The sequence below is a fragment of the Myotis brandtii genome, unplaced genomic scaffold, assembly GCF_000412655.1.
Source record: "Myotis brandtii unplaced genomic scaffold, ASM41265v1 scaffold174, whole genome shotgun sequence".
In the NCBI taxonomy this organism is placed as follows: Eukaryota; Metazoa; Chordata; class Mammalia; order Chiroptera; family Vespertilionidae; genus Myotis; species Myotis brandtii.
Window position 1 is genome coordinate 2,587,827 of NW_005356437.1, and position 13,105 is coordinate 2,600,931.

Sequence of the window (13,105 nt, forward strand, 5' to 3'; positions counted from 1 at the left end):
AAGGGAGAGGGAGAGAGAGATAGAAACATCAATGATGAAAGAGAATCATTGATCGGCCGCCTCCTGCACTCACCCTACTGGGGATTGAGCCTGCAATCCAGGCATGTGCCCTGACCAGTAATCAAACCAGTGATTGTTTAGTGAAAGCATGTCAAATTCAACAAGACACGACACAAAGGGAACAAAACACTAATGTACTCACAACACTGATAACCCCAATATAAGTGCCCACCAGAAAAAAGAGAATTATGAAAGAGAAAAGATAGCAAAAATGGTATTCGTTATATTGGTTTAGTATAGAGGAGGTAGAAAGAGAATGAGTGGATAAGAAGAACAAAATTTAAAAAAGGAAAAAAATAAATAAGGTAAAATAGAAAAAAAAATAAAAATAGAATGAATAAAAAATAATGTGAAAATAAAGAAAATAAATGTTTTTAAATAAAAGATTAAAAAATAAAAATATGAAGTGTCGGTTATTTCAGCTGAGTTTTAATGCTCCATGGGGGCTGGTTTAATATCCCACTCTTCTGTTCTGTCTACCACTTCTCAGTTTCCTGTTAGGTAGTCAGCACCATGTTGAAGTTCCAAGCGATCCACTGCTCCTTTGTTTGTGTCTATCTCCACAGCCTTGACTGCAAGCAGGAAGAACCAATCTGCCCACTTAGCCTGTCTGCCTGTTGTCAATTTTAGTCTCTCAAGCATCTGTTTCTGACAGGACTATAGGTAGGGAAGTTTCTGTATCGCTTTCTGGGACTGAACAGCTAGTCAAATCAGTCCCTGAGGGCTCTTCAGGGCTATTCAGATTTTTTTTGTGTGTCCTTTGTACTGCTCTGGGTGTAGTCTGGGCATGGCTGTATTAGCTGCCTTGAGGCTGCTTGAAGGGGCTGGCTCTTCAGGAGAAAAATGGGTGCTTAGGTCCAGAGAAGTCAGGAATGTTCCAGTGCTGGACTTCTGGTTACCTCTCCCCAGAGTCCACAAGTCTGCACCTTCACCTGCACCTCAGCCAAGAGTGAGTGTTTGTAGTTGAAAGGTCCTATGAACTGGGTTTAGCAAATAAAACCAAAGAACCAACAGAGGCAAAACAACTGCGTGAATACTAGGTTCTCTCTCCCTGGCACCGCGGGGCTTGAGCAGTTCTTCAGGCCACCCCTCTGGGCTCAGTCTCTTGTGGCTATGGATTTAGATCTAGAATCCCCTGCCACCAGCTGCCCTGTGGACTTCCATTCTACAGTTGAATGTTACACCTGTCCCCAAGGGACACAGACTTGGTGCCATGCAGCTTCCTTCTGACCCTCTCTACTCGGCGGTCTCGTGACTCTCTCCAGCCCAGATCCCCAATCCTACTGTTCTCCAGGTGTATTCTGCAAACTGTCTCACCAGCTGTGTCTACTTAGCCAATTCCAAGTGGACATTATTTGATTTAGATGCTCCTTCTCTCTGCTCCAGGATAAGGCTTGGGACATGTCTGCCTATTCAGCCACCATTTCCCCCCCTTCTGTAAGCTTCTTGGTGATCACAGTGTCATATGATTTTGTATCCCCAGTACCTAACATATAGCCAGGTACTAAGAGTCACTTAGTTAATGCTTATTATAGTTTCTTAATTTATTTGCAGTAAAACAGGTGATAGCCTAAAATTTCTTAAAGTATATTCCACAAAACACTAGTTCCAGAATATTTAATTGATGTTTAATACATATAAACATATATTAGTAACTTAATAAATTTAGAAAATACCTAACTCTACAGATTCAACAAATTTTATTATACAGGACTTTTAAGAAACTTGGGTTGCCAATGTCAATTGTGATTCTTTAAGGGGGGGGGGGGCATATGGTATGCATATTTTCACAGATTTGGCCAGAATTTTTGTTTAAAAGAACTAAGATTCATGGAAAAGGTTACTATGTTTACACCAGGCACTGGACTCAACATTGTCTAATGCCAGCAGTTGCCAACCTTTCAGACCTCATGGACCACCAGTGGTCCGCGGACCACTGGTTGGCGACTGCTGGTCTATTACCTCATTTAATACATTTAAAAAAACCTAACAGTCCCCGGCTGGGTAGCTCAGTTAAAGCACTGTCCCAATACACCAAGGTTGCAGGTTCGATCCCTGGTCAGGGCACACTCAAGAAACAACCAATGAATGCATCAATAAGTGGAACAAATCAATGTCTCTCTCTCCCTGCCTCTTTCTCTCTGCACACCCCCCCCCACTTCCTCTCTCTCTCTTTAAAATCAATCAATAAAATCAATACTAATAAAAGGGTAATATGCTAATTAGACCAGACATCTTCAGGACATCTTCTGGAAAAGCCATGGTGGCAGGGGCCAAGGCAGAGGCGGTAAAGGGCAATCAGGCCGGCAGGGGGGAGCAGCGAGGGGGCGATCAGGCTGGCAGAGGGGAGTGGTTAGGGGGCGATCAGGCCAACAGGGGGAGAGGTTAGGGGATGATCAAGTCGGCAGGGGAGGACAGTTAGGGGGTGATCAGGCTGGCAAGCCATGGTGGCAGGGGCCGAGGCAGAGGCGGTGAAGGGCAATCAGTCTGGCAGGGGGGAGCTGCGAGGGGGCAATCAGGCTGGCAGAGGGGAGCGGTTAGGGGGCGATCAGGCCAACAGGGCGAGAGGTTAGGGGATGATCAAGTCAGCAGGGGAGGACAGTTAGGGGGTGATCAGGCTGGCAAGGGAGGGCAGTTAGGGGGTGATCAGGCTGTCAGGGGAGGGCAGTTAGGAGGTGATCAGGCCAGCAGGGGAGCAGTTAGGGGGTGATCAGGCCAGTAGGCAGAGGCAGTTAGGGGTGATCAGGCAGGCAGGCAGCCCTGAGTGGTTAGGATCCAGTGGTCCCAGATTGCAAGAGGGATCCACAGGGATCGGGCCTAAACTGGCAGTCAGACATCCTCTGAAGGGTCCTGGATTGGAGAGACTGCAGGCTGGGCTGAGGGACCTCCCCCGGTGCACAAATTTTGTGCGCTGGGCCTCTAGTATATATATATATATAAAACCTTAACAGAATAGGCACTATTATGAACTCAACTGACAAATTAGGAAACTAACCAGTAAAGTTAGATAATTCACGTGTCCAAGATCACACAATATATGTTGGAGTCTAGATTAGAATCCAAATCTGTCCGACTCAAAAAAATTACATTCTCTTCAACATTAAGCTCTAGTGGGGCCTCCCTTTTTTGGTAGGGCATCAAACCAGACTACTACTTTAAAGAAAATTCTTTGTGAACTCTGACCTTGTGTCCTATTTACTAACCTGAAATAATGAGTGTTTATACTGGCCTAAAGGGAATGGGAGGTAGGAAGAACCTAAAAACTTCAAAAATGTCAGTACCATATTCCATTTTCTAACTTTCTATTCTAACTCTCCCTTAGTTTCCAAGAGAGTCATAAGTATAATGCATCATTAGGAGGTAAAGGAAAGAGGCAGACACAAACAAATACCCAAGAAGATTTATAATCTCATAAAGCAGAGCAAAACCTAGAAATATCCAGTTAAAATTATTACAGCAGGAAACAAAAAGAAAAAATAGGACTGTACTTCAAATAATTCTCACTAAAATTCTATATCTAGAAAGAGTCTGATGATTATTTCTGATACCAGATTTTGAGTTACCAGTCTTTACAGAATAGATTTTTCTTAAATATTAGCATCAAGAGTTTTTGCCTAATTTTTTATACAAGTAACACATATTTAAGTTACTTACATAAAGCCGCAGTTAACATTTTGGTACACTTCTTTCCAGTCATTTCATTCAATGTATTAGTGTCTGGGTTTCTTCCTTCTGCAGTTATAGTATACTAGAGGCCCGGTGCACAAAAATTTGTGCACTCGGGGGGCGGGGGAGGGGGGGGTCCCCCAGCCCGGCCTGTGCCCTCTCGCAGTCTGGGACCCCTCGGGAGATAACGACCTGCTGGCTTAGGCCTGCTCCCGGGTGGCAGAGGGCAGGCCCAATCCCTAACCCCCCTTTTATTATAGGTCCTGCTTTATTTATTTAACATTAGAAGAATTTTTTCCATATTGACATTACTCCTCATCAAATTTTAATTTATATTTATAATATAATATACTTAGATTATATTTCTATTTTGTTTATTTCAGTTGTGCATCAATAGGTTGTTTCAAATTTTTCAGTGGCATAAATAATATTGTGATAAAAATCTATAAAGCTTTCTAGTATTTAGAATAATATTCTTAGGATAAGCTCCAAGATATGAGATAAAAGTTTGTAAACATATTTAAGGGACAGAAAAGCATTTAGAAAGTCCCTATTAGGTTAAAAAAAAAAAAGCCAAGACAAAAATTATATATACAATATGATCTACTCTATGTAAAACAATATCCAAAGGAAAGAAATATCTCCAGTGTTAAAGGTTTGGGTCATTCATATTTTCTTATTTATGCCTTTCTGTGTTTTCCAAGTATTCGACAATTAATTCACATTCCTTAGCCAAATTACTTATTTTTTAAGAATTAAAAAATATTTTTAATTTTTTTCCATGCAAAGAGCTTCTACTCTACACAAGAAAGACAAAAGAAAATAATGATGACCAATGCTACCATATTACAATTAAAAACCAGAAGCAAGAAAAATTCTTTCAAAAGGCCCTAGGCCACCCTGGCCAGTTTTGCTCAGTGGTTACAGAATCAGCCTGCAGAACAAAAGGTCTCAGGTTTGATTCCAGGTCAAGGGCACATACCTCGGTTGCAGGTTCAATCCCCGGGCCCTGTTGGGGCTCATGCAGGAGGCAACCAATTGATGTGTCTCTCTCACATAAATATTTCTCTTTCTCTCTCTCTCTCTCTCTCTCTCTCTCTCTTTCTCTCTCTTTCTCTCTCTCTCTCTCCTTCTCTCCGCCCCCCTCTACCCCCGCCTCTCCCTTCCACTCTCTCTGAAATCAATGGAAAAAATATCCTTAGGTGAGGATTTTTTTAAAAGCCCTAGGCCAATCTTTCAGTTTTCTTTCCACTTTTCTCACTCACAATCACACCTCTGAGGTTGGACTGACATACCAACCAAAAAGAAAAGGAAAAATAAAAACATCCATTTGAGAAGATGTTTCTTTTCAGCTCTTATCTCCATATTCATTCTCCCCTGAATATTTAATAAGGACACATCTTTTTTCCCTTCTCCTCTTAAAACTGCTTATTTAGCCAAAACATTCTTTCATATTCTTTTACCCACATGAAATGAGCCCCAAAATGAACACAGTAATAGGCACATGCCAAATTAAGGACTGTAATACTAAGAGTGCAGACTTGGATGGAAAGTACTATTATATTAAAAACTTAACCTAAGTTTATCTGAATTTCATCTTTTTCCTAGTTGAACAAAATGTCTTCTAAACCACCACTGGGAATACAATCATGGTTTGGTAGTATAGATTACATATACCTTCAATCACCAATATGTTTTCTCTTTCTAGATTAAATAACATCATTAGGAAGAAGTTTAAATTTAGGTCACTCTTCCACTCAAAACTGTAAGTCTTCTCACAGAGAAGGCTAAAGTGGGAACTAAGCTTAAAGTTTGGTAAAACAAGTGGGAACATGAAAATATAGAAAAACAATTCATTTTGGAAAAAACATTCAGAATGCATATAATTGGATAAATTAAAAAGCAAAGAATTAATAAGAAAACTTACAGCAAAGGGAACAAGTCTAAGGGGTAATACCTAATAACTCTGCCTGGCTGGTGTGGCTCAGTAGTTGAGCATTAACCTATGAACCAGGAGGTCACAGTTTGATTCCTGTTCAGGGCACAGCACATGCCCACATTTTGGGCTCGATCCCCAGTAGGGGGCGTGCAGGAGAAGGCCAATCAATGATTCTCATCATTGATGCTTCTATTTTTCTCTCCTCCCTTCCTCTCTGAAATCAATAAAAATATATTTTAAAAAAGATACCTATGAACTTTGCTAAATATGTAATAGTTCCCAGATGGAATCTAATCATGAACAATGACATAAAAAACCAGGGTGTAATCCTAATAAAATTTTTACTTTACCTTTCTAATTTGCTGTAGAGTGCACACAATACATTATACTTCTTCAACAGTCTTGACATAGCATTATCAACTTTGGTACTGGTATCAATTTCTTTTAGTAAGTAAAAAAATTTATAGACACTACAAAGGAAAGAATAGAAAAAAGTGAATTGCAATTTTAAAAATTTATTTTATTTCATTTTCAAAGCATAGACATTTCAATTCAAAATATAATTAGCTCTATATCAAATCACTATTATATCCTTTGGAATTAATTATTTTTTTATTTTCCTAGAATTTGAAGAGAAAAATAATCCACTAGTCTTCAACCTATACCCTTATATCTATATACCTATGCCTACATCTATTTATCATTAAGAATATAAAAAAGGATAATAAAAGACATACATAAGTATATATTTATTTCCATTATCTACCTATATGTTTTTAAAACCATAAGTTCACATTTATTTATCCAATTCCAACATAAACTCAATTGTTTCATTTCATGCTTATAACTCTTCATTGACAGTGAGAAAGCCTAGGATCCATTTATCTTTAATTTATTGACTCAATCTCCCTTTATGTAACCACCTTGCATCTCCAAAGCTACCCACTCCCCCACATGGGTACTCTCCTCTCCTGTTCCGACTGACTCCCCATTCCTGAACCGCCCTCAAGGGTAGCCACCAGACCCATTCATAGGCTGTCCAGCAACTAAAGTTATAGGTTCATTCCAAAAAATGGGCTGGAGTACTCAGACAGTTATCCTGAGAACTAGAAAAATAAAAACTTCAGCTATTAGCAAAGGGCACAAAGCCCAAAGAGAAGGTTATTAAAAGTTCCCTTGATATAGAAGGGATTAGGGCAGCCATGACACACTATGTGGAAAATCCAATAAAGGAGGGGAGAAATGATATGGAGATGATGAGATTGCTACTTAGAAAAGAGAGTGGAGCAAATGTATAGATATATACAGGAAAAAAACAAATCAACCTTAGAATAGCATTTATTCAAGAACCACTCAGTTTCGGTTTTAATGAGATATATGGCATTACCTATCCATGGAGCACCATGAAAACTGTGAACTGTGAATACAAAGCCTTCTTTTCCTAGGGTTAACTTATGTGACTATCTATTCCTTCTGTGGCCCTCCTCTGAAGAAAAACAGAGGCAGGGTAGGCAGGTAGGCAGGCTGGCATAAAAAGCCATAATTAAGACACATAGATCTGTTGATAACTACATATTCTAGAGCAATGCTCCATGAGTAGATACTGGTCTGTGAAATGTTTGTTACCAGTCCCCAATTAAACACAAGTACAGAAATTAAGAGTAAGCACGTTATGGCAATTTGACAATAATTTTACACCTGCTGAATCTTATAATAAAAAGTTTAGTCCTATGTCTACTCTGATTTTGTTGTTTCATTTTTTATTTTTATTTATACTACATTTTTATTAAATATCAGTCTGTAACACATTGTAAATAAAAAACAACTAGTCCTTCACCAGAGCACATTTTAAGATGCAATTGTCCAGATAACACTCCTGGATAGTTACCAGAACAGTGAAAGTTGCATAAGAAAAAAGTATACCAAATACATTACTATATTTATTTATGATGTGCCCAAATTATAAATCAGGTTGCTCTGTGAATACTCAAGAAAAAGAGTTTAGGAAAAGCTTTGCCAAGAAAATTATTTTATTTTATAGATAAAAGATGTAATAGCCATTCTCTGTCATAATCATTTAATAGTCTATGAATATAATACTGTATTGCAATCATCTGTTTAATTTTATCTTCCCCACTGAATTGAGTTTCTTGAGGTCAGAGATTATTTCTCATCTTTATATCATTAGAACCTAGCATAGTATTATATTACCTAGCAGTTAAGTTTTCTTTCTTTCCTTTTTTTTTTTGTGGGGGTACGGTAGGTAATGGGGAGACAGGGCTACAGAAAAAAAGAGATTAAGACCCTATCAGTGCCTAAAATGTTACAGGTATTGACTATGAACTACAGTAAACCCTCGATTTTGCATACCTTGATTTAACGGATTTCGGATTTAACAAACAAAATTTCTAGTCCATATGTTAAATGTGAAAATTAACACTCTGGTTAATTTTTAAATGCTTTTAGCCAAGATGTGCTTATAATTAAATTAACATTTTAGCGAATAGGCCATATGTTGGAAAAAACACTGTAGTAATTCCGCCAACATAAATAAATATTATATATCTAACAACTATAGTCTACATATTTAAATCCCAGTCAGGGCTTGTAAACAACATTTGGGAATGATTAGCTATAATCTCACATCGTGTGCAGGAGGTAATTGGTTCTATTGTCCAATGGCATGACTTTCTGCAGCAGCTTTAACAAGTTAGGGCAATGTTCCCATGTGCACTAAGCCCCAGCCTTGTGCCTTTGTTTATTCATGTGACTCATGAATGCATGCATTTACTGAAACTATTGAGTATAAGTTTAAAATTACAGTGATATATATAGAAAACTTTTCATACATACTTAATTACACAAAACATGTCTACAAAAGTAAAAATAGGTAAATTAACTTGTCAATTTAACATACGCATTTGGAAAACCTACTTTATTATATAACGGACTTTCAGCTTTAATGGAGACCCCCTCGCCCAAATTAGCCCATTATATCAAGTTTTTACTGTATTTACATCTCTATTCATCATAAGTTACTTAATTCTCGTAATTCTCTGAAGTAACTAATAATTTTCACTTCACAGATGAGGAACTTGAGACTAAAGGCTCGTCTGCTCCAAGTCATATAGCTTATAAAACAACAGAGCACAGTTTTAAATCCAGTTTATGTTAATCCAAACATCCATATTATTTCTAATCTTCTGAAGCCACTAAATCATTTGCTGAATGGATAAATTAATGTGAAAATTTACTTACATATTTTGATTACTTTTCAGCTACATAAAGACTACTTTGATTTAGCAATTTTATTTAATAAAGTTAAACTGTGAAAGCTCTAAGAGGGAAACCAATTCTAATTCCCTAGGTCAGCGATTTTCAACCTTTTTCATCACACATAAACTAATTACTAAAATTCTGTGGCACACCAAAAAAATAAATTTTTTGCTGACCTGACAAAAAAGTAGGTATAATTATGATTCATTCACATTACTTGACAATTTAAAGTAAAGGAGGTCAATGCCCCTGACTAAATAGTCATGTTATGCATGTTTTAAAAATTCTTGTGGCACACGTTGAAAATCATTGCAATAAGTTAAATATGATTATACCAGGCCTATGTTTCCACATTTTATATAGAGGTAATAAGAAAAAGTATTATTTGGGAATGAAACAATTTAATGTATCTCATTTAAATAAAACACCAATTTTACTTAATTTTAGATGGCTTTATCCAACAGCTACAATTAAGAAAGTTTAGAGACAGTGAGAGACATGATGATAATTTTGCCAGGACACAAATTGATATATTTTTAAGAAAGTTCAGCATAAATACACTTTCATTAAGGGCTCCATGAGAGAATGATAGTTCACTAGTTGACCTAAGTCCTTTATGTTTCATTTACTAATGTTTAATAAGAGGAAAGTTCAGGTGTAATTTTCTTTAATAGTAGAGGCGATATTGATGAAAAATTTTTACCTGGTTTCTATGTTTTTCTGCAGCTCAGTAAAAGTAAATGGCATCTCATCTAGGTCAACTGCTGCAATAAAAATACAGATGCCCCATAGTTCCTTTTTATTCTGAATATAACTTTCCTGAAAACAAAAAACAAAAAAAAATTCAAGTATTTCATTAAATCATTCACAACTGAATACTGTGTTAAATTTGTGTTATGTGTAATTGTTTATCCAACATAACAAAATAGTATTTAAACCCTTATGATGGCATATACTTGAGAGCATTTAATTCTATACTATTAACGAACATTTACATTTTATTGTAAGACAAAAAAATACTAGAGAGATTTAAAAAAAGTTAAGTTACAACTTACTGTGGAAAATTTAGGGGTCAGTCAGTTCTTTGAAGTTCATTTTTCAATAATCCAATGTCATCACAGCCAAGTTAAAAAATTTCAGAGTTCAGAAATTTTAAAAATAAATTCTTTAAAAAACAAGCCCATGCCCTTGCTAGTTTTGCTCAATGGATAGAGCATCGGCCTGCAGAATGAAGGGTCCCGGGTTCAATTTGGGTCCCGGGTTCGATTCTGGTCAAAGGCATGTGTCTGGGTTGTGGGCTCGATCCCCAGTAGGGGGCATGTGGGAGGCAGCCAATCAGTGATTCTCTCATTGATGTTTCTAGCTCTCCCTCTCCCTTCCTCTCGGAAATCAATAAAAATATATTTTAAAAACCCACGTTCTAATTTGATTATCTTCTTTTTGCTTTCATTCACTCATTATTTTAGCAATCTTCTGATTTATGTATATTTTAACTTTGTGAAATTCATATCTCTGATCCATACTTGCTTTCTTACAAAATGAGAATTATAATGCATACCTTACTTTGTAAGAATTAAATGAAATGAATGTCTTAGCATAATATCTGGCATATAATTAGTATTCCATTAGTGATAGCTTTCATTATCAGAATATTTTTCATCATTAGAATACACACTTTTCCCCCTAAAAATGTATACCACTGTCTACAAAAGTTCAGTTTTGTTGGTAAAACTTGGATTAAATTGAAAACAAAAGGAATATCAAATTATCTGATGTTTTATTAAACAACTGTAACTATTTGCTTAGTCTTAATTGGAGATTACGATAAAGCTGAAAAGAATGTGATTCAATTTTCATTGTTTTGAAATCTCAATTATATAAAAGCTTTAGGAAAAGAATTGTTCTAGACCATCAAATTTATGCATAATAAAAAGCTTATCAGTATTTGATTTTAAACTTTTCATTAATTTTATCTACTTTGGTAATAATATCCTAAAACTTATATTACAACTATACAACTAGGATGTTTAAATAAAAAAGACTGCCAATATCATCCGGCTGGTGTGGCTCAGTGGTTGAGCATTGACCCATGAACCAAGAGGTTCGAAGCCCAGTCAGGGCACATGCCCGGGTTACAGGCTTGGTCCCTAGTAAGGGGAGTGCAGGAGGAAGCCGATTGATGATGTTTCACATTGATGTTTCTATCTCTCTATCCTTCTCCCTTCCTCTCTCTCTAAAAATCAATAAAAAAAATTTTAAAAAATACCAACAATATCAAGGGTTGATGGGGATATATAGCAATGGAACATTCAGATATTGCTAGTGAACATGTAAAATGAAACAACCATTTTGGGAAACACGTTTGGCAAGTTCTTTTCTTTTTTATATATATATTTTTTATTGATTTTTTACAGAGAAGAAGGGAGAGAGATAGAGAGTTAGAAACATCGATCAGCTGCCTCCTGCACATCTCCTATTGGGGATGTGCCCGCAACCCAGGTACGTGGCCCTTGACCAGAATCGAACCTGGGACCTTTCAGTCCGCAGGCCGACGCTCTATCCACTGAGCCAAACCGGTTTTGGCGACAAGTTCTTATTAGAGCAGCTATATACTTTCCATAACACTTAGCAATTCTACTCCTAGATATTTATACACAAGAGAAATGAAAACTTTGCATAAAATATTAGCAGCAACTTCCTTCATAAAAACAAAAAACTGGAAACAACTCAATATCCAGAAACAGGTGAACAGATAAATTATAGTATGTCCACACAATGGAATTATTCAACAGTAAAAAAGATAAGTACTAATAAACACAACATAGACACATCTAAAAAATTATTACACTGAGAAAAATAAGCGAGATGCAAATGGGTTCATACTGTACATTGAGTATGGGTACAATCCTTTCATATGAAATTCTAGAAAAGGTAAAACTAATTTTTAATGTCACAAAATAGATCAGTCACTGCCTGGGGACAGGAGTAAGGGTGTTAGGGAATAACTAAAAAGGAGAATGAGAAAACTTTCTGGAGTAATCATAAATTTCTATATCTTAATGGTGGTACATACATGGTTAAGTACATTTGTTAAAACTTATTGAACTGGGAGAAAAAATGGCGGAGGTATAGAAGGACGTGTCCCGTGCCTTGTCCCGGAGCTGTTAGGGTGAGCAGCTGAAGCGGGTAACATACAGCCTGAATAAACAGATATTCAGCTGAGAGACAGTTTGCAGCTGGGAACAGCGGAGGAATCCTTGAGAAAGCGGATTGAAAGTTGGAGACTGCGGCTGAAATCTCTCCCGGATCGCCTGCTCAGCTGCGGAGACTGCGCCATCTTGAGTGGCTGTTTTTTGGAAACGTATACTGTACACCCAAAGACCCGGCATCCAGAGATCGGCTGCTAACCAGGAGACACCGGATCTGGGACAGCGCGACTACGTGGAGTCCTGCTTCTCACGGAAAGGTCAGGTCTCGCCTGAAGGTGCGGTTGGCAATTCAGGTTGGGGAGAGGAGTGTGCGCAGGAAGGTCTGCGCCCCACAAAGACCGCGGCCTTTGGGGCCAGTGTGATCCGCAAGTGTGGAAGAGCTCCCACAGGGCTGCTGGCAGAAGGGAATGCTTAAAATTAGCCCATAGCTGGACTGGATGCAAAAAGGCAACCTCAGATTTTGCCTGTGTGCAGGCTACTCAATGTAAGGAGAGAGAGGGCGCACGAAAGAGACTGTGTGGGCTGGAAGGTGCAGGGTTGCGAATTCCCGCAACTCCCCAGGCTCTTGCTTTTTTTTTCTTTTCTTTTTCTTTTTTTCTTCTTTCTCTTCTCCTTAAATCTTTGCGTTTGATTATTAAACCCAGTGCATGGGATTTCCCAGTTGGGGACACTTGCAGAGACTGCAGGGGAAAGTTGTCTTTGTGGAATCTGGGAAACAGAGCGGGGTAACGATTAAAGAACCAGCTCTGGGCAGTGGACTTCCTCAAACCAGTTTTAAGTGCAATAGAGAAAATAAACCCCATCTTTTGTATAGAGAGGCCGTATAGCCTCGGAGGTCAATCCAGAAACACTGCCACCCAGAGGCTGAGCCACAAACTGACTCTTATGTAAACAAAAATTAAGGCAGTCTGGGAACAAATACGGCCTGCTTTAAAATCAGGACTGTGGTTTACAA

General features: G+C 37.8%; 1 protein-coding gene across 2 annotated transcripts in view; it reads right to left on the reverse strand.

The window, feature by feature from the left end:
- Window positions 1-13,105, reverse strand: part of RB1 (retinoblastoma 1) — a 218,450-nt gene that overhangs the window by 169,144 nt on the left and 36,201 nt on the right. For both annotated transcript variants that reach the window (XM_014537215.1, XM_014537214.1), the window contains exons 2-3: window positions 9,645-9,760; window positions 6,016-6,135 (exon numbers count right to left, since the gene is read on the reverse strand). In XM_014537215.1, coding sequence (XP_014392701.1) covers window positions 6,016-6,135; window positions 9,645-9,688 — 164 coding nt within the window. In that variant the 5' untranslated portion in view covers window positions 9,689-9,760. The remainder of the gene's footprint in view (window positions 1-6,015; window positions 6,136-9,644; window positions 9,761-13,105) is intronic.